Source organism: Camelus bactrianus, chromosome 1 (assembly GCF_048773025.1).
Source record: "Camelus bactrianus isolate YW-2024 breed Bactrian camel chromosome 1, ASM4877302v1, whole genome shotgun sequence".
In the NCBI taxonomy this organism is placed as follows: domain Eukaryota; kingdom Metazoa; phylum Chordata; class Mammalia; order Artiodactyla; family Camelidae; genus Camelus; species Camelus bactrianus.
The window spans coordinates 100313165-100340926 of NC_133539.1; the positions used below are offsets into that span (position 1 = coordinate 100313165).

Here is a 27762-nt window from a genome sequence, read left to right on the forward strand (position 1 = left end):
TCTCACTTCCTTAGGTTCAAGAATATTTTCATTTAAATCGTGAACGATAAGAGTAAGGCTGTGGGCCAACTCTATACACAGCCCAAAACCCTCAAAATAAAAGTGGATATGAAATCACAGACATTTTATTGAAAAATTGCTAAGTAATAAAAACAAAAACCTTAAGCTTAATAGAAAGAGGATATCTAAGCAGAAATTGTAGTTTGTAGATAACTGGGGTAATCCTAAAAGAATTAATGTTTTCATTTTTCTGGGCAGTTAAAAACAACTTCATTTATTCATATTTCAGCATCTCCAGGAAATACTGGCTACCCTGCCCCTCAGGCTGGCAATCCTGAAACACAGGCTGAATATCCAGCTTCCCAGGCTGGCAATTCTGAAACCCAGGCTGAGTATCCTGCCTCCCAGGCTGGCTATCCTGAAAAACAAGCTAAATATTTTGCCTCCCAGGCTGAATATCCTGAAAACCAGGCTGAATATCCTGGCCCCAAGGCTGGCTACACTGGCACCCAGACTGACTACCTAGTCCTACCAGCTGGCTATTCAGGGTCTTGCCCAGTTGGCTCTCCCATCCAATACCAGTCAGTGCCTCTTCGGCCAGGTGTGCCTGCAGGACTGCCCTGGATTCCAGCACTACCACCTTCACCAGACTGTCCACCAGGATTGGAATATTTAAACCAGGTAACTTCAAATACACAAAAGATTCATAGAATATAAAACTGTGCTTCCAGTTTACTTAGTGAGACTAACAATTGACTAATTCACAAAAGTCTGAAATGGTAAAACAACATTTTTTGCTAACAAATTACTCTATTTCTTCTAGGTAAGGTTTACTTTTACAGTAAAAGACACATGTCTTAGGAAATTGTGTTTTCTATCATCTTGAATATAATCTGCAATAATACCAATAGCAAACCTTTATTAAGCACTATTTTCCAGGCTTTGTTCCTAAGCAGAATACATGTGTTAACTCAGTTAATCCTTTAGAAACTCTGTGATGTGTAGTTGCTATAATTATCATCGTTTTACAGAAGAGAAACTGAGGCCTAGTGAGATTACATAATTTGCTCAGCATTAAAATGCAGAGGAAGTGGGAATGGCTTTTTACTTTTGGAACCTTGGTTCTGGATCCTGTGCCCTTTAATCCCAACACTGAATAATTTCCTAGGAGTTAGAAACAAACATTAAACAAAACTGTGTTGTTTGAACAAGTGGTACCAAAATGGAGTAATGTTTTGTGTATAATTTTATTAGAATTAATAAAATTACATTTTTTTGTTGCTTTTATTCTTTTGAAGACCCAGTTTTATAAATGTAACCATAAAGTCGAAAAAATAGTCCTGGATTTCAAGTTGCTACATGATAGCTTATCTCAGCAAAGTGAGGTTTTACATTTGTTTGATGTTAGAAATCTCATAGGTTAAGTAAGAATATGAAGTTCTATGTGTTAAAACGATACAAAAATAAATATTCCCATGCTATCCAACCACTTATCAAAAAATGAGTTGTGTCTCTTGCACTCTGCACTAATTTAATACCTACTGTTCACTTAGTCATCATATATTATAAAAACTTTATTAGTTCATATATTGTCTAAGAAATACCCTAAATAGATTTTTTTTTTAATCAGAGACTCACAAAATATATATGGAAAGTTATCATTGACTAAAAATGATAATATGTACACTTAAAAGTTTTGAGATTTACAGTAAAAAAAAAATCTTTAAGTGGATAAAATAGTCTTAATATTTTCAAAACTCCTACTAGAAGGAACAATGTATTCTTATCTTTATAGGAATTTCAGTGTAAGTCAATTTTATTTTACTTGAATTTGCCCACATTAATAATAAACACATTCAAAAGATATTTTTTCACGTATAAAATATCACCTTTAGTTTTACTCTGAAAAGTAATATAAACTATTATTAAACCCTGAAAATACTGAAAAATATTGATGATTACTTATATGAATTTTTAAAAATTTAAAAACATATATGCTTACAGCTTAATTTTTTTGTTTGCTGTAATAGATAGATCGGATTCAGATTCATCAGCAAATTGAACTTACAGATGGTATGTATTCATTGTATTCATTATATTTCTAGAAAGAGGGGATGTTTATGTACATAAAGGCACATCACCAAACACCAATGTAACACTTTAAGTGATGTGTTAAACCTGGTGATTTACAATTGTCTCTCTCTGTGATAATGAATTGATGAGGATTATCAGTAGTTCATTGAAATTAGGAGTCAAGTAGTAAAATACTACTACTCTGACCAAACTGTCTTCAAGTTAAAAACCCCAACTTAGAAAGAAAACAATCAAAATTTACTTTTGTTCCCTTTTTTTCTCTAGAAATCACTTCAGGGAATCTATCACATTACCTGATTTCTATACTTCAGCTATTTTCTCCCAGTTTGTGATAACCTTGAGATTGGCACAGAGCCACAGGCAATAGTTCATGTTAACTTAGTACCACGTACTTACAGTTACCTTAGTATGTTTCCAAAGAGAGTCAACTTTTTGCATTTGGATGGGTATGTTTTGGGAAATTGTACTCCTGGTCATAGGTTCTCTTGGGAATTCAGATGAATGCTATAAATCCTATGTCCCCATCCCATGGGATGTGTTCCATGGACTGTGAAGTACCAGCTTGAATGAGGGGACCCTGTGATGCTGGAGTGTGTTGACCAACAGGCCCAGTGGCGTGGCTTCCTAGATGAGCAACCCTGAATGTGCTAAATGACTCCTTTGATTCTACCAGATGTTTCCAGTGCTCTCCATGTGCAAGAATACAGTTAGGAAGCCACTAGATGCTTCAGCACTGCTGCCAGTGGAAAGAGAATCTGGAAGGTTCATTATCCAGAGTGTCCCCCTTCCAGATGTAAGGGGTTTGGTAAAAACTGCTAGTTGTGGAATATATCTATAAATATATCTTTATGTCTCTACAAAGTTCCTTTTCAGTAGGAGATTTAGAACATGAATTGTACTAACAGAGTAATGGATTTGGTTAAAATACACAATTATCACCTATTACATTTAAATTACTTATAATGGACCAGTTCAAGATCATGTCAGAGCAGGCTCCTAAACTCACCTTCTCCCAGGGACACAATGAATCTACAACAAACTTATGGAATAATTCCCTCTGAAAGAAATCCAGAAACTAGCTGAGTGTCTGCACATTGGGCAAATGAGAAAAAAAATACACATTGAAATGGGTAGGGGAAGCTGAGACACAATCTTTTCATAAACCATACCCCCAGCACAACACACAACCTGGTGGGAACTCACACCTCCCAGCTCCTCCCTGAGGAGTGAAGGGTTTGACACTATACCTGGTGCCCCAACTCTTAAGATTGAGTAGTGGGCATTCAAATTATCTAGCTTTGAGAGCTACGGGGCTTATGTTCACAAGACCCACAAGGCTACATCAAACTCGAGATAATTCTTAAATGTTGACTCATGGAGTCTAACTCTGAAGGCCCCAGCACAGATGTAGCAGACAAAAAGAAGCCCAGTCTTACTGTGGAAGAAGTATAGTTGCTTATCTTAAAAGCTTTGACTTTTGGGGAAGGTTTCTAATTTAACACACATCTATGGCCAACTGCAGAGCAATCCAGAGTCCTTAGTGGCCTGTGGGTGCCATCTTTGTGCCCTTCCTCACCTCCATCTTACTTTGCTGATGTCTCTTAGAAAGAAGCTTGTACACATGTCTGTTACCCAGCTTTTGCTGGTGCCACATAGAGGAAACATCCCTTCATAGCCTGGCTCTGGTGGTAGCAGGGCTTGTATTCAGTTTCAACAGGACAGTTGCAAACAAACAATTCTTAACTGGCTATCCACCCAGGGCTCAGTGCATATATAGCTGAGAGAAATGCCCATCTCCCAATCTTCCCCTGAAAGAAGTATATTTGCATACTTTAAATGCTGCTGCCTGAAAGTCCAGCTTCCAATCAGACTGCACCTAGGTGCTGACTAAGGTCCTACACTTTGGGAAACTGATGGGTCTTGGCACAACTGAACTACTGAGAGCCACTAAGAATAAGAAGGCTGCTGGGACAGTCACAGAGCTCTGAGAGACAACTAAGAGCTAAGGCAGAGTTAAATGACAAGGTTCACCTCCTACTTTAGGCTGCTCCTTCAAGACGGGGAGAAGTAGCTGTTTTATCTAATACACTGAAACCAACACAAGGACTCAAGGAAAACGAAGAAGCAGAGAAATATATTCCAAACAAGAGAACAAGATAAAAACTCAGAAAAAGACATAATGAAATGGAGATAAGTGATTTAGCTAATAAGAATTAAAAATAATGGCCATAATTATGCCAAGTAAAATAAGTCAGAGAAAGAAAAATACCACATGATATCACTTATATGTGGGATCTTAAAAATACAACAAACTAGTAAATATAACAAATAAACAAAACAAAAAAGCAGACTCACAGATATAGAGAGCAAATTAGCAGTTGCCAGTGGAGTGTGGGGAGGGGCAATATTGAGGTGGGGGACTAAGAGGTACAAACTATTAGGTATAAAATAAGCAATAAGGATATATACAACACAAAGAATATAGCCAATATTTTATAATAACTATAAATGCAGTAAAACCTTTAAAAATTATAAATCACAATATTTTACACCTGTAACCTATAATATTGCAGAGCAACTATACTTCAATATAAAGGCTAAAGAAATAATAGCCATAGAGAAGCTCACCATGGTTAGAAGAATAATGCATAAACACTGTGAGAATTTCAACAAGGGATAGAAAATATAAGACAGTACCAAATGTAAATACAGAATACTGAAGAATACAAGAATTGAACTGAAAAATTCAAAAGTGGTTCAACAGCAGACTAGATGAAGCAGAAAAATGGATCAGCAAACTCAAAGACAAGGTAGTGGAATTCATCCAATCAGAGGATCAGGAAAAATGGGGAAAAAAATTAATGTCACCTTAAGGCACTTATGGGACAACACCATGCAGATCAATAAGCACATTACAGGGATCCAAGAAGGAAAAGAGAGAGAGAAAGAGGCACAAAACTCACTGGAAGAAATAATGGCTGATGACTTCCCCAACCTGGGGAAAGTTACAGACCTCACAATTGAGGACCCAGCGTGTTCCAAATAAGATTAATCCAAAGAGATTCACATGAAGACACCTTATAATTAAATTGTCAGAAGTAAAATAGAAGGAGAGAATCTTAAAAGCATCAAGAGAAAAATAATTCGTTACTTACAAGGACCTACAAGACCATGAGTAGATTTTTCAGCAGAAACGTTGCAGGCCAGAAGGGAGTGGGATGGTATATTCAAAATTCTGGGTGGGTGAAAGTGCCAACCAAGAATATTCTACCTAGTAAAGTTGATCTTCTTAATTGAAAGAGAGAGCGTTTTCCAGACAAGCAAAAGTTGAAGAAATCCATCACCAATAGACCTCCTTACAAGAAATATTAAAGAGACTTCTTCAGGCTGAAACGAAAGGACACAAAGTAGTACAGGAGAACGTATGACAGTATAAATCTAACTGGCAAAAGTGAAGATATAGTTAAATTCAGAATTATCTACAGTTAAAATGGTGATGGATTAATCACTTATAAATCTAATATGAAGGTTAAAAGACAAAAGTAAAAAAACTATAACTACAGTAATTTGTTAATGGATACACAAGGTAAAAAGATGCAAATTGTGATATCAAAAACATAAAATGTGGTGGGTTGAAGAGTAAGAAAGTGGCCCTATAGAATGTGTTCAAATTGAAGTTGTTCTAAACTTTAAACAAACTGTTATAAAGATAAGATGTTTTATATAAGCCTCATGGTAATTCCAAAGCAAAAGCCTATAGTATATTCATAAAGTATAAAGAAAAAGAAATCTAAGCATATCACTACATAAAATTCTCAAAGCACAAAGGCAGAGACAGGGAGAAAAGAAGGGAACAAAGGATTGCAAAACACCCAGAAAACTATTAATAAAATGGCAATAATAAGTACATATCTATGGGGAGAAGGTATAGCTCAGTGGTAGAGTGCCTACTTAGCATGCACAAGGTCCTGGGTTCAATCCCCAGTACCTCCATTAAGAAATAAAAAAACCTAATTACCCTCCCACCAGTAAATAAATAAATATTTTAAAGTGCTTAAAAATATTAAAGTAATCTTTAAATGTCATATATATAAATATATATATGAATACTTTAAATGTAAATGAACAGTATTCTCTGATCAGTGACACCTAGTGACTAGATAAAAAAGCAAGATTCAACTATATGATTGCACAAGATACCTCAGCTTTAAGGACACACACACCCTGAAACTGTAGTGACGGAAAGATATCCAAGCAAATTAAAACCAAAGAAAGCTGCGATAGCTATTCTTATATTGGACAAAATAGATTTTAAGACAAAGAGTGTCATAAAAGACAAAAAATTTTGTTATGTAATGATAAAAGTGTCAACACAACCAAAGGATATAACATTTGTAAATATCTGTGCACCTAACATAGGAACACCTAAATATATAAAACTAATATTAACAGATCTAAAGAGAGAAGTAGCCAGCAATACAATAATAGCAGGGGACGTTAATACCCACAGTCAGCAATGGATAGTTCATCTAGAGAGAAAATCAGTAAGGAACCATTGCACATATATGGCGTGTTAGGCCAGATGAACCTAACAGATATTTACAGAACATTTCATCCCAAAGCAGCAGAATACACATTCTTTACAAGCATACATGCAACATTCTTCAGGATAGATTATATGTTTCACAAACAGAATTATTGATACATTTAGGAAGACTGAAATCATATCAAACACCTTTTTTGAAAACAATGGCATGAAACTAGAAATGATTACAGAAAGAAAACTGGAAATTCACAAATATATGGAAATTAATCAATATAGTGCTGAACAACCAAATGTTTAATGAAGAGATCAAAAGAGAAAAAAAAAAAACTTAAGATAAATGGAAATATAACAACCAAAACTTATAGGATGCAGCAAAAGTGGTTCTAAGAGGGAACTTCACAACAATAAATTCAACATTAAAAAACAAGAAAGATCTCAAACAATACAACTTTATAACTCAAGAAACTGGAAAAAGAACAAACTTAGCCTAAAGTTACTAGGTGGCAGAAAATAATAAAGATCAGAGCATAAATAAATGGAGACTAAAAACAAACAAACAATCAATGGAACTAAGAGCTGGGTTTTTTTAAAAAAGATAAACAAAATAGACAAATCTTTAGTTAGACTCATCAAGGTAAAAAGAGAGAGGGTTCAATGAATAAAACTTCAAAAAACGGAGATGTTACCACTGACCTTACAGAAATACGAAGGATTACGAGAGATTGCTGTGAACAATTATACACCAACAAATTGAAAAACCTAAAAGAAATAGGTAAATTCCTACAAACATACAACCTTCTCAGAATTCATCATGAACAAATAGAAAATCTGAGCACATTAATTACAAGTAAGGAGACTGAATCAGTGATTAAAAAGTCCTCAACAAACAATAGTCCAGAACCAGATGGCTTCACTGGTGAATTCTATCAAACATTTTAGACAATACCCAATATCTGAAAGTCTCTCAAAAAAGATAAGAGGCGGGAACAATTTTAAGTTCATTTTAAGAGACCAGAATTACTCTGATGCCAAATCAAAAAAGGATGCTATTGGAAAAGAAAATTACAGGCTAATATACCTGATTAATATATACGCAGATCAATCCAGGTGATATATTATATTGACAAAATGAAAGATAACAATCATATGATCATCTTATTAAATGCAAAAAAGCATCTGACGGAATTCAATATCCACTCATAATACTAAACTCTCAACAAACTGGGTATAGAGGGAACATATCTCAACACAAAAGGCCCTATGTGATAAGTCGACAGCTAATGTCAAACTCAATTATGAAAAACTGAAAACTTTTCCTCTAAGTTCAAGAACAAGGCAAGGATGCCAGCTCTTGCCACTTTTATTCAACACAGAACTGAAGTCCAAGCCAGAGCAATTAAGAAAGAAGAAGAAATAAAAGGCATCCAAATTGGAATGGAAGAAATAAGCTGTCTCTATTTTCAAATTAAATGTTATTATATAGAAAATCTTAAAAACTCTACCAGTAAACTGATGGAACTAATACACAAGTACAGAAAAGGTGCAGGATACAAAATCAATATACAAAAATTGGTTGCCTTTCTCAATGCTAACAGCAAGCTACCAGAAAGAGAAACAAACAAAACAATCCCATTTACAATTGTATCTAAAAGAAAATATCTGGAACAAATTTAACAAGGAAGAGGGAAAAACTATACTCTGAAAATTATATGACATTGATAAAAAGACAGTGAAGGAGACACAAATAAATGGAAAGACATTCTGTCTTCATTGATTTGAATAATAAATATTATTTAAATGTCTATACCACACAAAAGCAATCCACAGATTCAATTCAAACCCTATCAAAACCTCAATGGCATTTTTCGTTGAAAGAGAAAAAAAAAAAATCCTAAATTTTGGGAACCATAAAACCCCAGAAAAGCTAAAGCAATCCTGAGAAAGAACAAATCTGTACTAATTATGCTTCCTGATTTCCAGCCATAATACAAGGCTATATTAATCAAAACCATAGAGTATTGGCATAAAACAAACATATAGACCAATGGAATAGAGTGGAGAACCCAGAAATAAACCTATATGTATCAGTCAATTAATTTATGACAAAGGGTAAACTGACTATAACTCAATAAAAAAATTTTTTTTTAAATTTTATGACAAAGGAACCAATAACACACAATGGGAAAAAGACAATCTCTTCAATAAATGGTGTTGGAAAAACTGGATTTACACATGTAAACGAATAAAACTGAATCACCACCTTACACATCAAAAAGAACTCAAAATGGAATAAAGATTTGAATGTAAGACCTGAAATACAGAACTCCTGGAAGAAAATAGAGGGAAAAAAAGAAAAAGAAAATAGAGGAGGTAACCTCCTTGATATTGTTCTAGGCAATGATTTTTTTGTATAAGTCACAAACAACAGAAAATTAAAACAAAAACAAACAAGTAGGACTACATTAATCTAAAGAGCTTCTGTCCCGCAAAGAAAACCATCAACAAAATGAAAAGTCACCCTATGAATGGGAGAAAATATTTGCCAATCATAAATCTGATAAGGGATTAACATCTAAAATATATAAAGAATTTATAAAACTCAATAAAAAAATGATTAAAAATGAGCACAGGATCTCAAAAGATGTTTTCCAAAACAAAAATCATACAAATGGCCAATGGATACATGAAAAGGTGCTCAACATTACTAATGATCAGAGAGATAAAATCAAAATCATAATGAGATATCACCTCATACTGGTTAAAACCTTATCAAAAAGAGAAGAGCTAACAAGTGCTGGTGAAGATGTGGGGAAAAGAGAACCCTTGAGCACTGTTGGAGGGAGTGTAAATTGGTGTAGCCAACATGGAAAACAGTATGGAAATTCCACAAAAAAAGTTTTAAAAATCAATATGATTTCATATGTCAATTATACGTCAATTAAAAAAAAAGAACTACTATATAATCCAGCAATTCCAATTCTGGGTATTTTTCCATAAAAAACAAAATCACCGTCTCAAAAAAGTATATGCAATCCCATGTTCACTGCAGCATATTTACAAAATAGTCAAAATTGAAAACAACCTGTTTCTACTGACAGAAAGATGAATAAAGAAAATGTGGTATATATACACTGAAATATAATTCAGCCATAAAAAGTGGGAAATGCTATCATTTTCAAACACATGGATGAACCTTGAGAGCATTATGCTAAGTGAACTAAACTAGATAGAGAAAGCGAATACTGTATGATCTCATATGTGGAATCTGAAAGAAACCAAACTCAGAGATACAGAGAACAGATTGTGTTTGCCAGAGGTATGAGGGTTGTGGGTGGGAGAAATGGGTGAAGGTGGTATAAAGGTACAAACTTCGATTTATAAGATAAAGAAATCCTAGGGAAGTAGTGTACAGCATGGTGACTATAATTAACAGTACTGAATGGTATATTTGAAAGATGCTAAGAGAGTAGATCTTAAAATTTCCCACACAAGAAAAAAATTTGAATGTATGTGTGGTAAGGATGTTAACTAAACTACTGAGGTATTCATTTTGCAATGTATACAGATATCAAATCATTATTTTGTACACCTAAAACCAATACAATGTTATATGTCGATTACATCTCAATAAAAAATAATTTAAAAGTATCATCTTAAAATATTACTTGTAATATATATTATTAGATATTATACTATTATTAGTTTTGTTCAGTTTCTTTAAAATCAGTTTTCTCTGGAAAGGAGCTCTTTGAAGTTTCATAATTTACATTCTGAATTTTTAATGTTTTATTCCAAGGCATATATTATTGAGATTATGTAATCCAAAAGACAAGACATTATATATTTTACAATGCTTGATTTATAGTTTTTAGATTAAAAGCTACATATATTCATGAAAATCCTTGTCTTTGGCAAGAAATATAAAGTAAGTAACAAATTACTAGTTGTTAATTCTTCAGTGTTTTTAAAGGGAAGTCTTTAATTTTCTTTTTGTCCCAAATAGAAAGCTCTATCATATTTTAACATTATGAGTTGTATAAAGAAATGAAGATTACTTTGTTTTTAGCATCTGAGACCATAACAGACACTTAACTGCTGCCCTAGTTCAAAATGTAATACACTATAAAAACATAACCACAGAATTCTTTTGTTTTCATTTTTCAGTAATTAGAAGGAAACTTAAGAGATTGTGTGAACCCATTGGTCTCATTTTACAGATGAGCAAACTGAAGATTATTGAAATAAAGGTGCTTAATGAAGTAGTTAGATAATAGATTCCATCTCAATCAATTTAGCTTTTTTCTCATCAAACATTTGTCTGGCAGATATTGAGGTCAAAGATGGTTCTTTTAGGCAAAGTCCAGGGCCTGTTTGAGTAAAAGACATTTGAAGGAGGTCATGGTGATAGAGCTTGTGACGGAGATTTCTATCTGACTAAAAAGTCTATCCACACAAATATTAGAGAGTGGTTTTTGTCTCTGTATATTTTTATTAATTGCTCATTATTTGGTGGCTCTGACATCCTGTGACACACGTTAACGAGGGCTGTGGACAAGTGGGACCATTACTTGCTCCTTCCTGGCCCTAAGCAAGGAGAGATTTCAAAGTGTAGTTCAATATGGGAAGCCCTTTGGTAAGATACCACATGAGTGTCAGCATTTAGCATGGCTGTTTCCTCCATGAAGAGACCAGCCCCCTCTAAGGTACAGGGTTCACTTAGGATGCCAGTGGTCTAGACATCCTATGAGCTGCAGCCTTGGTTGCCAAGCACCTTTCCGCCTTGTCTAGTACCCATCTCCCACTTCTGAACAACCACTGCTGAGCTCAACAAGGGTGCCCTGGGCCCAGGGTGATGTTCTATCTCACCTTCCATTCCACTCCCTCCCTTTTCACACGTGTGCATTGAGGGTAAGCCCTGTCATACCTTCCTCACACAGTGCAGAATGATAAGCCATGGCTATGGTTTATTAAACAAAATCTCAAGTCAATTTATTCAATGTCATCTTATAAGGAGCATAAACAGAGCAATCATCCTGTATTCTCCTCCACACTTGAACACACGAACAAGGAGACATGTTCTGCATACACTTAGCACAGCTCCGGCCCTCTGCAGCTTCGCACCAGCCCTCACAGCAGAGTCTCCCTTTCTGACATGGGCCTATGCAATCAGGAATATATGCGTTATTTTCTTTTCCATGCCTCACATAAATCACTTTAATTTCTCTGTAGCTTAATTTCCCCTCCTCTTTCTCTCTCTTTCCTTTTTTCTCTGACTAGATCATCTCTAAACCCCTTTCCTGTTCTTTCTATTTAAGAAATATCATCTAAACTAATGTCTAAAATATTATGAGTCTAATATTTTAACATAATGGTGATTATGGCTTCCTCTTGTATGTTTTTAGTCTTAACAAGTCATGAAACCAATAACAAATATGAAATTAAGGACAACTTTGGACAGTGTATATACTTTGCAGCAGAGGATACTACTTTCTGTACCAGATGTTGCTATGGATCTTTCAGGCCTTTTATCATAAAGATCCTTGATCTTAAGGGCCAAGAAATCATAACTCTGAAGAGACCACTAAGGTGTACCAGCTGTTGTTTCCCCTGCTGCCTGCAGGAGGTCGGTGAGCGGTTACCAGGGTACTTTGCAAAGTAGTTCTGTAAGAATTTTACCCTCTTGTTGAATTTATATAACCAAAGTGAGATCTAAAGGAAAAGTGGTCCACAAGCTATTGGTTTATACCTGAGAGTAAACTGTACAGGAAGGAAGGCAGATGGAACAGAGTGAGCAGTTAGCCCCCTGTCCCTGAGTAGGGCACCTCCTAGGGGTGAGATCAGAGATCTCAGAGACCAGACGCCTCAATCTTCAGGGAGAGCTAAGCAGGTAGGGCACCTCGGTCAAGTCCCTCTCCCAAAATGACCATGAGGGCCTGGCCAAAGCCAGAGGAGGGCACCATGGAGATACCCTCGAATGCCATCCCAGAGGCAAGTGGACAGGAGAATGAGGAAAAGGACAGATGTGTTCATCTCACAATTTTAGCCAACCTACAAGGAGCAAACCTAGGAGAAGGCCCCCTGAGAAATCTCAACTCCTGTGTTTTTCAGTTGTCCATTGGAAAAAAGTAACATATTTGAGTCCCTGTAATAGGGATATGCTAGTTGTGAGGACCTTCAGCTCTATGAGGTCCAGCGGTCTCTTTCATGTTACTTGACAGCCTGGCAGAGAACATGGATCTCAGGGAGACGCCAGGCAGAGTGTTTACAGGAAGTTGGCCTCTGCCTAGATCCCATGGGCCTGAGCCCAGCCCTGCCTGTCACTCAGCCATCCATACGGGCAGCTGTGAGGGCAGGACAGACATACAAGCACATAGATATCTGACGTCTAATACTGTACTTATTTTGAAAGGAAAATTGACCTTATTCATACTGAATTGTTTTGTTTTCCATGTTAATTAGCCTAGATAGAACAATATAGGAATAGCTGAGAGAAAGATAAGAGTCTGATGGACTGTTCCCTACAATTTATGGAGCACATTCGCATACATTATTCTGTTGGTCTCAGTAAAGAGACCTGGGAGGTCCTCATCCACAGATGAACGTACTGAGATTCTCTCAAGGTCGCCCAGCTAAGACGCACCGCCAAGACTCCAGGCCCCATTTTCTTTCCTTCATAGCACCACTGCCACTCATATTTGAAAACTGCCCCAGTGATCAGGGCTCTGTCCATATATCTAAACCACTGTTTTTAAAGGAGTTTAGGAAAAGAGCTTTTAATAATTTAGATATTTTTATATAAGTATGAAATTTTTTAAATACATGAGGCCAGTAGAACAATGCTCAGAGTGGAGACTGTGCATGTAGCCTCCCCACGTTTGTGTCTCATCTTTTTCACTTTGCAGCTGGGGAATATGATACAAGTTAATTAACCTCATTGTTCCTCAGTTATTTCCTCTATAAATAGGGATAATAGTATCAACCTGGTAAGAATGTAGTGTGAATTAAGTGGTGCATAGAACAGTATCTTTCCCTTAGAAAGTGAGCAAAGGATCTAAATAGACATGTTTTCAAAGAAGACATACATATGGCCAACACATATATGAAAAGCTGCTCAGCATCATTAATCATCAGAAAAATGCAAATCAAAACCATAATGACATATCATATCACACCTGTTACAATGTCATCAAAATGTCAAGCCATATGTTGGCAAAGATTTAAAGAAAAAGGAACCTTTACACTCTGTTGGTGGAAGTGTAAATTGGTACAGCCATTATGGAAAAGAGTATTAAGTCTCCTCAGATAATTAAAAATAGAACTACCATAAGATCCAGCAATCCAACTTTTGAGTATATATCCTAAGGAAATAAAATCAGGTTCTCAAAGAGATTTCTGCACTTATGTGTTTATTGAACCCTTATTCACGGTAGCCAGGTTATGGAAACATCCTCAGTGTCCACTGACTGATGAATGGACAAAAAAAAAGTGAGATGTGTGTGTATAATATTATCCAGCCAAAAAAGAGAAGAAAATCCTGCCATTTGTGACAACATGCATGCTTTGAGAAACCAATATGCTAACTAAAATAAGCCAGATTAAAAACACAAATACTGGATGGCATCACTTATATATCAAATCATTAAAAAAATGTCTAACTCAGAGATACACAGAGTATAATGCTAATTGCCAAGGGCTGCTGGGTGGGAGAATTGGGGTATGTTAGTCAAACACTACAAACTTTCAGTTATCAGATGAATAAGTTCTGAGGATCTAATGCACAGAATAGGGACTATAGTTAAAAATACTAAACTGTATACTTGAGATTTGCTAAGAGATATATCTCAAGTGTTCTCACCAAAAAAAAAAAAAAAAGTTAACTATATGAGGTGAAAGTTGTTTCATTTAACTTAATTGTGGTAATCTTTCCACACTGTGTATGTGTATCAAATCATCCCATTATGTAATTTAAATACACTACAATTTTGTATGTCAGTTGCACCTCAATAAAAATGGGAAAAAAGTATACTACTAATATGAAAACAAGTAGTGAGTAAATGAGCACTGTTGTAAATGAGCACTGTTATCAGACATTGTTATGATAATAATGATGATTACATAATATATATACTGTTCTGTTTTGTAGATAGAAGTCCACACCCCTTATGGTGTACCAATAGGTTATGTTACTCAGACTTGGCACCCATATCTGCCAAAGTTTACAATTCAAAATGAGAATAAAATGGATATTCTAAGAATTATAGGTCCATGTCTTGTGTGCAACTGTTGTGGAAATGTTGATTTTAAGGTAAGAGAGGTGATAATATTTATAGGATTTGCTTTCCTACTATAAGGAGAAAATAATTGTGTAAGATGTTATAAATATATTAAATAATGATTTGTATACATATTTCAAGAGGAAGAGAATGTGCTCATATATTTAACTTTGGTTATTATTGCTCTAATTAAGTTTAAGTGTTGATTATATTAAATGAAAAAAAAGAGAAGCACAGCCTTATAGTCAAATAAACATAAGGAAAGCATCTAACCCTTCAACGTGGTGTACATTATCCATTTTAAATAGAACCGTAACCTTGTCACCAAGTCTGATTGCCAAAGCATATGGTCCTTCCTTAGTCTGAAATATGGGCTGTCAGTGCTGTAGCCCCTCTTTAGAAGCACTGACATCTTTGAGTTCCTACAAAAAGCTCACTTATGCAAAGAGAATTTTAAGAAAAATGGTGTAAGATGTACTATGCAATTATACTTCTCTGCAGTCTTCGTTTTCATATTAACTCCATTGCTGTAAACCACAATACACCTGTGTATTTCCTAGATAAAGAAACTCATCACAGCAGTTTTCCAGCAGGTGGTATCCGCCCTTATAGACTATATTATTTAGATGCAGTTGTATAAAGGTTGAGTGTTTTATAACTTAATATCATGATTCTCTTAGAAAATCATAAAATCTGTTCAACTGGACCCACATTTCTGCAGAAGGAGGAAAAAATCCAAAATTGAGCAGGGCTGCCACCTTATGATAACATGTAGGAATTTTGCCACTGTCCCCTGACATCCTAAGGTTTTCCACTATCCAGAATCTTTCTTTTACATTATCTCCTCGCTTCCCTTGTTATATAGTTTTCAATTCCTCTGCTAGACCCTGCTCATTTAAAGATTAATCACTCTTCACATGGACTTCCTAGTCTAATGACAAAGATGAGAAGTCCCAAGAAAACACAACTAATGTAAAGAGACTTCATAAAGGCTCTTTTAAAGAGCTATGTACAATGTATGTGAGATGTATGTAAAAGGACTTCATAGGTATACCTAATACCAGTTCTCTGTGTAGAGGATGGGGTATCGATCAAAGATCCAGAGGAGCAGAAAGAGATTATTCATTCAAGGAACAACATTAACAGACGTTCAGCTGGCAGATGCTTTATTTGGTGGGAATAAGTGAAAACATGAAAAGTATTTGAAACTCTGGTATTTAATGCTAAGAAACTTAGATTTCACCCAGCAATCCTTCTCAGTGGATGCCTTAAAACAAGATTATATGTAATGAATTAGCTTCTCTCCTGGGCATCTAGGATGATGATAATTAGGTATTCTCTTTCAGAGAATGGAAAACATACTCACTTGAATCAATTTCTGATGGAAAGTTTGACACCTTAAAGAGGGATTTATCAGTACGAGGGACCACTGTGGAACCTGGACTCCATCATGATATCAGTGGTCTTTGAAAGTTGGAGTAGAATGGGACAACAGCCTGAACAAGAAGGAGCAGGAGTCATTCTAACGGAGGAAATAATTCAGACACATTTCATAAGTGAACCAAGTGATTCACAGATTTGATGTCAGCTGAGGAGGAAAAATATTGGGAGATGATTCTGATGTCTGATGTTTGAGAAGCTGAATGAATAATGAAGGCGTTGGCCAATTTAAGAATATTGAAGGAGAAACACGTGATGTGTGGAAAGCTAATGACTTGTATTTGAGTCATGCTGGATTTTAGGTATGCAGAAGAAAAGGTTGGGGAGTTTTCAGCATACAGATGGTAGTTAAAGCCAGGACAAGATTATTCCAAAGGTGAGCAGAAGAAAGACAAGTAGGCTTTCAATCTCATGGAGATGATAGGGCAGTCTGTCTTCTTCCAGGACTCTTGGTGGGGGAAAAAATACGCCTGTATGAAACTGATATCCAATCCAGTCCCTTCTGTGACTTTGATGTCTGAATGCATACCACTGTTTTGGTTCAGGAATCTCAAAACACAGAAATTGACCTTGAGTGGTGATACAGATGGCAGAATTGAATGCAGAATTACAGTAGAAGATTATCACTGAGGGTACCCTCTATTCCTACTGTAAAAGCCTATCTTCACATGAGCAGATTGAAAAATTATATAATGCTCTAGCAAGTAATCCACCAAGAATAAACGGCATACAATAGAACAGTCTACAATCAGTCATATAAGAAATACCTAAATAAACACTAAAGAGACCAAGAAGAAGCAAAAGTCACAAGAGAAGAATAAGAAAAAGGATTCGAAAACAAATCAGAAGAATCTCCAGAAATAAGGAGCAGTGCCTGATTAAAAAGAGGAGGTGGGAAAAAGACATAAATTTGAAGGGACAGAAATAAAATTGAAGGGACATAGAAGGCTAGGAGGGAAAAAAAAACAACTGCTTGTGCATATGCCAAAGAGAAGATACAGAGAAGGAAAAGACAGAGACTGTGCTGAAATGATATTCAAAGAGATAAATTACTAAAATTCTTTCAGACCTGATGCTATGAATGCTCAGATTAAGAAATTGCCAGGAGTTCTGGAAAAGAAAAAGAAATGACACCCAGGTACAGCTTAGATAAACAGCAAACTTCAAACTAAAAATGGAAATCTAAGATCAGCAAGTGACAAGGAAGAAATTTATCTCTAATACATAATGTCCTACAATTAATGCTTTTGAACATTTTACTCTACCTTCACTGGCTACTTTTATTTGCTCTTTTTGCATTATGTATTAATATCCATTTACCTATTGGGCTGTTTGCTTTTTATTGTCAATTTATAAAAATAATTTGTGTACTGGAGATATTAATTCTGCATCTGTCCTCTGATTTGCAAATATTTCCCACAAACCTACCCTTTGTTTTCGTACTTTTTTAAAATATATTTTTGCCATACAGAAATTTTAAATCATTTATGGTCAAATATGTCTATTTTCACAACTTCTGGTTCTCTTGTTTTAATTATGAAGGTACACAGCAAACCTTATATTTTATCTAATCTTTTTTAAATTTTATATTTAAATCTTTAACTCATCAGCAGTTTTATTAGTACAGGATAGGAGCAAACTTCATTTTATTTCAAATAGCTGAACAGTTGTGCCAGCAGAATTTATTAAGTAAATATTCTTTGCTAAATTGAAATACCATCCTCACCATACATTAAATTCCCACAAGTAATGGAATTAATTTCTAGATTCCATGCTCTGTTGCAGTGACCTAACTGTGTTCACAGCAGTGCCTTATGATATGCTCATGACGCCTTAATGGTATGTCCTCTGTCTACCCATAGCAAAATGATCACTCGTTATTCTTCTTATCATATTTGCTTGCTCTTATCTAATTTTCCTTTCATATGAACAGTAAGATAATTTCATTCAGTTTTTCAGAAGTTAGAATCTAATCAGTACTGAGTGAAACCTGCTCATCATTTTTAAAAATCAGCATACATGCAATGCTAAACCTCGCCCATCTCAGAAGTGTTATGTCTTCAAATTCATACCTTATTTTGTATACTTCATAAGACCACATAGGTTTCTTCATATGGAACCTCTGACTTTTTTGTTAAGCTTATTCCTAAGTAATATGTAGCCATTTATCACTACTAAGAAGGAATATTTATATTTTGAGGTGCTTATTCTAAATAGTACGAAAAGCTATTTTTCTTTACTTTGTATTCATATGACTGTATTATAATGTTAAATTTAGGTGTTTTTGCATTATTAGTTTTTCTAGGTATAAAATCACAGTGCAAATGAGATTCTGGTAGCTTTTCTAGTGTTTCTAAACCCGCTGGCTCATTTTTCTTCCAGCCTAACTACAGATCAGAAATAGTAATGATGATGATGACAACTGTGGGAGTATCTACCAAGCTGATGATTTCAGTTGAAATAGTACCAAATATTTCACACTTTAGGAAGATATTACTCTTGTTTTCATAACATTTTTTTCTCTTCCTATTTACTTAAAGCAGGAATGAGCAAAAAAAAATTTTTGTACAGGACCAGACAGAGAATATTTAAGATGTTGTGGGCCACATGTTCATTGTCACAACTCAATTATACCATTGTGGCATAAAGGGAGTCAAAAGTAGTACATTAATGAATGGTCACGTTTGTGCACCATTAAACTTCACTTACAAAAACAGAAGGCAGGCAGATATGCCCACGGATCACTGTTGGCTGACTCCTGACTGAGATTTTTATTAGGAATGGATACTTAACTTTTTGAAAAGAATACCATAATGACCAAGAGTACAGACCCTGGAACCAGAATGCCTTGGTTTGAAACCCATGACCACAATTTATCTGTGTAACAGTGAACAAATTACTTAACCTTTCTTTGCTTCAATTTTTTCATATGGGAAATATGGATAATAATAGTAGGTAACATGCAAGGTTATCATGTGCATTAAATTACCTAACAGTTGTAAAGCCTTTGTATGCCATCCGTATACTAAATGTTATATAAATGTTTAGTTAGTAAATACTAAAATACCTTTTCAGCAACCACTGATGCGATCTTTTGTTTTAAATTCTATTAATTTTCTAGTATTTCACACTTACTATTGTATATTCTTTTGATACTTACCTAGGATGCTGTGCTAGTGTTCTACTTGGATTTTTGGATTTATATTATGTGAGTCTATAGTTTTCTTTTTAGAATATCTTTAACAGTTATTGGTATTAAATTTATGTACTTACAAATTTAATTCAAATATAATATACATAATGCTATTTTTTTACCCACACTTCTGACACCAAAGGTATGAAATTTTTTCTCATACCAAACAGTCCTCTAACTCTCCAGATACCAACTGGTCATCCTACAATTTAATTCATTTCTGACAGTAACAAATTGGAGTTGATGCAGACCCCACAGATTAAGGGCCCTGTCCCACTAGACTGCCCCTACCTCAGATGCCAATCACAAGTCCCAGAACTCCTGCATTCCTGACCAACCTGGTATAAAGCAGAGGTTCTCAGATTTGATCATTTGCTGGAGTGGATCACAGAACTCAGAAACACACTTTACTCACATGAACAGGTTTTATAAAGGATTATTACAAGAACGCAGGTGATCACCAAGAGGAAGCACAGGCACACTTCTTATTTGCACCTCACTTTATTGCTCTTCACAGATACTGCACTTTGTACAAAAGGCTTGTGGCAACCTTGAGTGAGGCCAGTCTACCAGCACCATTTTTCCATCATCTTTTGTTCACTTCGTGTGTCTGTTGTCACAAAGTGGTAATTCTTGCAGTATTTCAAAACCCTCCACCAGCAAAAAGATTATGATTCACTGAAGGCTGGGATGATAGTTAGCATCTTTTAGCAATAAAGTATGTTTAATTAAGGCATGTATATATATTTTTTAGACATAATGCTATTGCACAGGTAAGAGGCTACAGTATAATTTACAAATAATTTTATATGTCCTGGAAAATCAGAATTTCATGTGATTCACTTTGTTGTGAGATTTGCTTTGTTGTGGTGGTCTGGATCCAAACCTGTAACATATCCAAGGTATGCATATATCTAGGGTAAGGTCTGGAAAGGTATAGCTGTCTGTCTTCATGGCACTGGGATGCATCCCCCTCTAAAAATATGTATACATTCACCAACCTGGAAGATCTCTGAACCCTATCAGTTAGTTTTTATGGAGTTTTCATTACATGGACATCGCTGATTAAATCATTGGCTGTGGGTGATTAAGTCGATCTCTAGCCTCTCCCTCACACCTCTTTTCCCCGCCCCCATGCCAAGTCTCTGTTCATCGTTTGGACTTCCTGGTGACCAGCCCCCATCCTGAAGTTGAAAGTAGTCCATAGCCAGTGTCATATCATTAGCCTGCAAAAGATTTATCACTCAGAAGTTTCCAAAGGTTTTAGAATCTGTGTGCTAGAAACCTGGAATAAAGGCCACATAGTACATAAACAAAACAAAAGAAAACTCCTATAATTCCTATCACTCAGCAAGTTACAAGAGGTTTAGAGCTCTATGTCAGGAGCCAGGCACAAAAACTAAATATATGTTTCTTGTGTCACAAACAAATTAATTATTTCAGAGTTGAAATAACCTTATTATAGGTATTTTTCTCTTTTTTAAAAGGTCATTTGGAATTTAGGTAAAAAATTACCTAGTTCTCATAACTTTTAAGTTGTGAGACATTATTCATATTTAAAGGTTTCCACAAAAATTTTTTTATTTTAACTTTGGAATGATTTTGGTGGAGTTTAAAATGTCTCACTATAAAAATCAATATGGGGAAATTTTAGTATCTTAAATTCAGTGGTGGGATTATAGTGGCTGTATTTTTTATTTTAAAAAATATTTTTAAATTAAAAATAAATTTAAAAAATAAGATTTCTTTACTAGCTAAAAATGGCAGCTATTAGAAGGTGAACTACTAAAGTGTATGAAAGATTTGTGTGTGTTTTGCCACAATAGCATTGCATAACAAATAACCCCTAAAGGTCAGTGGCTTATAAAGCAGGAATTGATTCTCATGCTTATGGGTCTGCAGGTTAACTGTGTCTGGGGGATATACCGAGGCTCAGCCAGACAGCTCTGATTGAGGCTGCTGTTTGGCTTCAGGTCTGCTCCTGGTATGTTCAGTCTGGAGCTGTAGCAACAGCAGAGGCCTGGATTGTGCTTTTCTGGTGGCTGATCCCTGGAGAGCAAGACTCAAGGCCAAACCACTCGGCCCTGTTTAAGGTCTCTGCTCATGTCACATCCACTAAGACTCTGTCAGTCAAACAAGGCACATGGCCAAGCCTAATTTCAATGTGCAGGGAAGGATACTGGGCTTACAGTGGGAGGGAATTGAAATGAATATTTGATGAAGAGTAATCCATGCTATCGCAGTATTCATATTAGAAGTTTAATTCAGGTTTTTAAAGAACTTAACTACTCACACTCAAATAAAATGAGTCAGCAGTTTTTAGTTTCCGCATATTTATGTTACTGCCAACATAAGGTTGTTCCTAGTACATGTGGTACCTTGTGCACACTTGAAAAGGACACTCCTCTTCCTGGGTTCACACAACCCTGCCTGTACATGTTTTGGTGAATGGGGGCTACTTTCAGCCCCTACATGCCCGCTTGGTGAGGTGCATCTGTCTGGCTATAAGCTGTTCAACTCTTTATCATGGCCCTTGGCTTTCCACAGGCAGAACTGTAAATTTAGAAGAAATTTACTTTGGAGCCTTTTTCTTTCATACACACTTTCTCATTTGTTGTCACCCATCCCCTCCTGTTGTCCAGTCTGACCCCAGCCTTGGACCTGGGGCATCCCACTTACTGGTTACTTTCCTACACTCAGAACTGCCAGTCCTCTTTTCCAGGCTCCTGGCATTTCACATTTTCCTTCTGACAGCGGGTGACAATGGGGCCTCCCATCACCTCTAAACACTCAGCCTATGTAAACTCTCTGTGCTTGTCTTAGAACAGAACTCAGATGCAAATTTCATTTCCTACTCCCTGATGGCTTCTAGAAATTTCATCTAAGAAATATTTCATGTCTTTACTTAACTTTTATTTTGGATCAATTCAACTCATTTATTAAGTCTTTCTTAGTGTAGAATAAAAAAATGTTAAATATTTCACAAAACTACTTTTATACGACTCCTCTAAGGCAAAGAAACAGTTTTTTTATGTATCTATAAATAGATGGATGTATCTCTATGATCTAATGAATTATATAATGTTCATAGTTCTATCTGGAATATACTTTTAAGAGTAAATTTGTTTCATTTTAATCAAACTTTGGAGGTAGATTAAAATTACCTAGAATTGTGTAAGACTAGAGTTTTGTTGTTTTTTATTTTTTACATTTTAGATCAAATCTCTTGATGGAAAAAATGTTGTTGGCAAGATTTCCAAGCAGTTTACTAGGATTATGAGAGAAATGTTTACACATTATAGTAACTATGGCATCCAGTTCCCTTCAGATGTTGATGTGAAAATAAAAGCTGTGATCATTGGCACGTGTTTCCTCATTGTAAGTCTGTTCTCACTAACATTGGGTATAGATGGTTTCTCTAGCATCATTCTTAAATTATTCAGTAAACTGTATGTTTTAGAATGACCTTCTTCAATTTATAGGTTTTGTTCAAAAGGGTTCATTTAATCCTGGCTCTGAAATTCTATTTTCTCCTGATACTCTTGATTCACAGGTGACTAATTCTCTCTGGAAACTCTACTTAGTTTCACATGTCAATAGAAGGACCTTATGTGTTGAGTAGAGGTCCTGGTCCTTGAGGCTTGTATTAAAAAATCAACATTGGTGCACTGGGGAATACTTTAAGTATGGGCTTACATGGAATAAAACTCAGTGAAACAAGGAGATTACCTCTTGATTCACTATGAAATTAAATCCTCAAATACAAGAGTAGAATCTGAAATAAGTGTATACATCCAATCAAGCCATTAGATCAAACTGCCAGTTGAGAGGAAATTCATGGGACAGAGCAAGGCCCTTGTCTTCACATTAAATCACTTTGGGAGATTTCAAAAGCCCAAGTACCAAATCACACCCGAGTTCAATTAAATCAGAAGCTCAGAATCAGAAGTTTGTATAGTTCCCCAGATGATTCCATATGCAGCCAAAGTCAAAGACATCTGGGACAGAGCAATGATCTTCAACCTTGGCTGCACAGTAGAAACACCTGGGGAGAAATACCTGGGTAGTTTTTCAAAGCTTATATGTCAAGATTCCACTCAGATCTAGTAACCAAAATCTCTGGAGGTGAGACCGGGTCTTTAAGCTGTTTAGGGCTCCCAGGTGATTCCAATATGCAAACAAGGTTTGGAATCATTAGATAACTATCTTAAACATTCATTTGGAGATGCAATGTGAGAAAACTAAAAGGTGAGAGGATATATAGCAATAAAGGACCTGGTTCCATCAATAAATAAATGTCAAGGAAGATAAAAAGATAAAAACAAAATGAAAAAAAGAGACCAAACTTACCTAGTTTACAGATCATGTTTGGATATTGACTTGAACAAATCAATGTAAAAACACATTTACAAGACATTCAAGGAATTTGACAATTGGACTATTTGATGATATTAATGACTAAGGTTTGTTTTTTTTTTAAAGCTATGATGATAAGAATAGTTATATAAAAGCAAAGAATCTTTTAACTTTTTGAGGCAAATACAAATGGCCAATAGGCACATGAAAAATGCTCAATATCACTAATTACCAGAGAAATGCAAATCAAAACTACAATGAGGTATCAACTCTTATCAGTCAGAATGGCCATCATTAAGAAGTCCACAAACAATAAATGCTAGAGAGGGTGTAGAGAAAAGCGAACCCTCCAACATTGCTGTGGGGATGTAGTTTGGTGCAGCCATTATGGAAAACAGTATGCAGATTTCTCAAAAGACTGAAAACAGACTTACCATATATTCCAGCAATCCCAGTCCTGGGCATATACCTGGAGGAAACTAATTCAGAAAGATACATGCACCCCAATGTTCATAGCAGCACTATTTACAATAGCCAAAACATGGAAGCAACCTAAATGCCCATCAACAGATGACTGGAGAAAGAAATTGTGGTATATTTATACAATGGAATACTACTCAGCCATAAAAAAGAATAAAATAATACCATTTGTAGCAGCAACATGGATGAACCTGGAGAACATTCTATGTGAAGTAAGCCAGAAAGAGAAAGAAAAATACCATATGATATCACATATATGTGGAATCTTAAAAAAAAAAAAAAAGATGAATTTATTTACAAAACAGAAACAGTGTCAGCCGAGGGAGGCTGATGCGGGGTTCTAGGAGGTGAGCAGCCCAAACGAAAAAATGCACGAGGAGTTGCCATACTGCCGGGCAGACTTCAGCCGGAGACACCATGGGATTAACAACACTTTATTGCCACAGGGAGGTGAGCCTATGATGCACCTGTCCTGCTTTTATCTGTTTTCTGTCAGCACATGCGCGGTCTGAGTTTCTTTGTTCATTAGGCTTACAGAATATCTCTAGCACATGCGTACGTCTATTTTCTTTGTTCTAAATCTTATATAATTGATGCATGCGTGGAGCAATTATTTACTGCATACTATAAACATGCTCTGATTGTGGCCTTGGGTCCCATGGCTGTAACTCATCTCAATGCTCCAATCGTGGCCTTGGGTCCCACGGCCTTAACTCATCTCAAGACCAGCTCACAAACAGACTCACAGAAAACAAACTCATGGTTACCAGTGGGGGAAAAGAGGTGGGAAGGGATAAAATGGGAGCTTGAGATTTGCAGTTAGTAACTATACATCAAAAAGATAAACAAGTTTATACTGTATAGCACAGGCAACTATATTCAATATCTTGTAGTAACCTATAATGAAAAAGAATACAAAATGGAATATATGTATGTCTGTATATGAATAAAACATTATGCTGTACACCAAAAATTGACACATGAAAAGTGACTATACTTCAGTAAAAAAATAAAAATTTTTGTTAATTGGTTGGTTTCAAAACAGATATAAATTAACAAGTTATAAATCCAGATTTTAGAAAGATAAATCCTCGTGTTTATGTGAAAAATGAATTTGAGAGGTAAAATTGTAATAGTACATCTATCTGCAAGTTATTAGCAATAAGGATTAAATTATTTCTGTTGAAGGGATAAGGTAAAATAACAGGTGTGAGAGAAATGAATTTCATAGGATTCAGCTAAAGTCATAGGGGAGGGAGTCTGGATTGATGCTGATGCAATGAAACAAGCTGGGAAACATAGGGAGCAAATTTGGAAGACCAATCATCAAACTGACACAAAATGTCTAAGGTGCCTTCTGACTCAACATGGCTGTCATTCTTATGAAAAAAAAAGCTAAAAATTATACATGGAACCCCAGTCACAAGTTACATTGCTAGAGAACGACTACAAAAAGTAGAGGAAGAAAGAACGAACAAGAAAGATTCCAAGGCAGGTTATAGTGAAATAGAAATTACCAAAGATTAATTAAACTAATGCAGATATCAACAAATGAATAGACTCACAGGATTTAATTGCTATTAAAATGGAAAGCTGAAGGTGGAACTTTATGTAGCTATAGACTTGCCCCAGATGTTATTTTTTACACTTAATTTTTCTTGTTTAACAGATGTATTACTGTGTTTCACCAGATTCCTTAGCATTTCTGCATCAGAGAATTGTCTCTGTTTTATTGCTGAAAATTCATTTCTGTGTTTTTGTTTTTATATAGGATTTCATGTTTTATGAAAACAATGGATGCTTTCAGCTTTTGACATTAGGAATATGGTAGCAGACTGATGAAAGCATCAGAAAATTTAACGTCTATACTGATTGGGACTATATAAATGGAAGACTCATTGTTTTTTTCTCTTGGAGTCAAATACCACATGTGGAATACTCTGTGATGCCTGTAGTCCCAGAATGTGACTTCACTTTGAAACTATATAGTTTATTTTCTGTTCCCTGGCTTATAAATGTTTTTATACATTTTCTTTGAATGTTCACTCTGTATTTGGGAAAAATGACATAGGACTTTTTAAGCTTAGACATGAAATTTCTTATGAAAAACTGTTTTCAATTATACTCTGGTTTATTTTCCATTTTTATAGCAAAAATTAATGAAAAACTTATTAAAGGAATTATATTATAAAATTATACTTTATTAAATCTAGTTATTTTATATGTAACAACTCATGTTATTTTGTAAATCCTGTATATTCAAGGATTCACATAATTTCAGTTTCCTTTACAATTATGTTCAAATAATTCTCAATATGGAATTTAAGGAAAAGTAAAATGCATTTGTTTTACAGTCAGGAATTCACATTATATTTAACTTTTAGATAAACTAATCTGCTAACATAAATAAAGTCTTCATAATGACAAGACAATAAATTACCATTTTGATAGTTTTCAGTGAACAAAGAAAAATATAATTCTGTCCCAGAGAAGGACACATTGTAAGAACTCACTCTATAACTAGGATATCGTTATCATTTTTGAAGTAACTATTTATATATGGAATAGTTAGCACCTACATTCTAGCATTTATAGAACACAGTAACCTCGATATTACTCTATGTGTTAATAGAGCACACATATACCTTTGCAGAAAATAAACTTCAATATGGGTCTAGTATTAAATGTACCAATAATCAAACCACTAAAAATTTTAAATTGTTGATATATTTCTTTGCATATTCGGTATTTTTAAACAAACCATGAACAATCAAGTCAGGTGGTATTCTGAACCCTGTACATTTACCTTTCATTCCCTTTCAGATCTCCTTAAAAGGAGCAAAAGCATATGACACCATTAGTAAAATCAATTCCAGCATTGGAAAACTAGAATTTCTATCTATCAGAAAGATAAAGAAATTTTTATACTCTGTTTTGTAGACAAAATTGAATCCAGTGAGAGGAGATGTCTAAACTTCAGTTTACTTCATGCAAAGGAAAAGTGTGTTTAAGAAACAAGAGCTTAGGGGAGAGATTCCCTGTCATCTCAGCAGAACTCCAGCACCACTGGCTCCTGATGCTGAGAACACCGGGAGGGCAGGGGAGCTGCAAGAAAAGTGGTGTCCAGGTCACCTTTCATTAGCCTAATCAATTCACCAGATGCCAGATTCCAATGATGAGGTGTAACACAGGTACTCACATTCAGTTTACAGTTGGTACAGACAGCATGCCAGGTAAACGAGGTACTTGCACAGCTGGATCCCAGTGGCATTAGTTACGCCAGTTAGAGAAGGGGAGGGCTTTCCAGGCCAGCGGTCAGGCACCACAACCAACCCAAAATGAGGCTAAAGGACTGACATTATCTCATGACAGCTACATCT

General features: G+C 35.4%; 1 protein-coding gene across 1 annotated transcript; it reads left to right on the plus strand.

Annotated features, from left to right (window-relative positions):
* Positions 1–249: 249 nt before the first annotated feature.
* Positions 250–26213, plus strand: LOC105066854 (phospholipid scramblase 2; the record flags this gene model as incomplete). The annotated part of the gene is made up of 6 exons (XM_074372682.1): positions 250–681; positions 2031–2073; positions 12043–12263; positions 14784–14945; positions 22763–22924; positions 26154–26213. Coding segments are annotated over 6 exons (1080 nt in total), but the record flags the coding sequence as incomplete, so codon positions are not given.
* Between the last annotated feature and the right edge of the window lie 1549 nt (positions 26214–27762).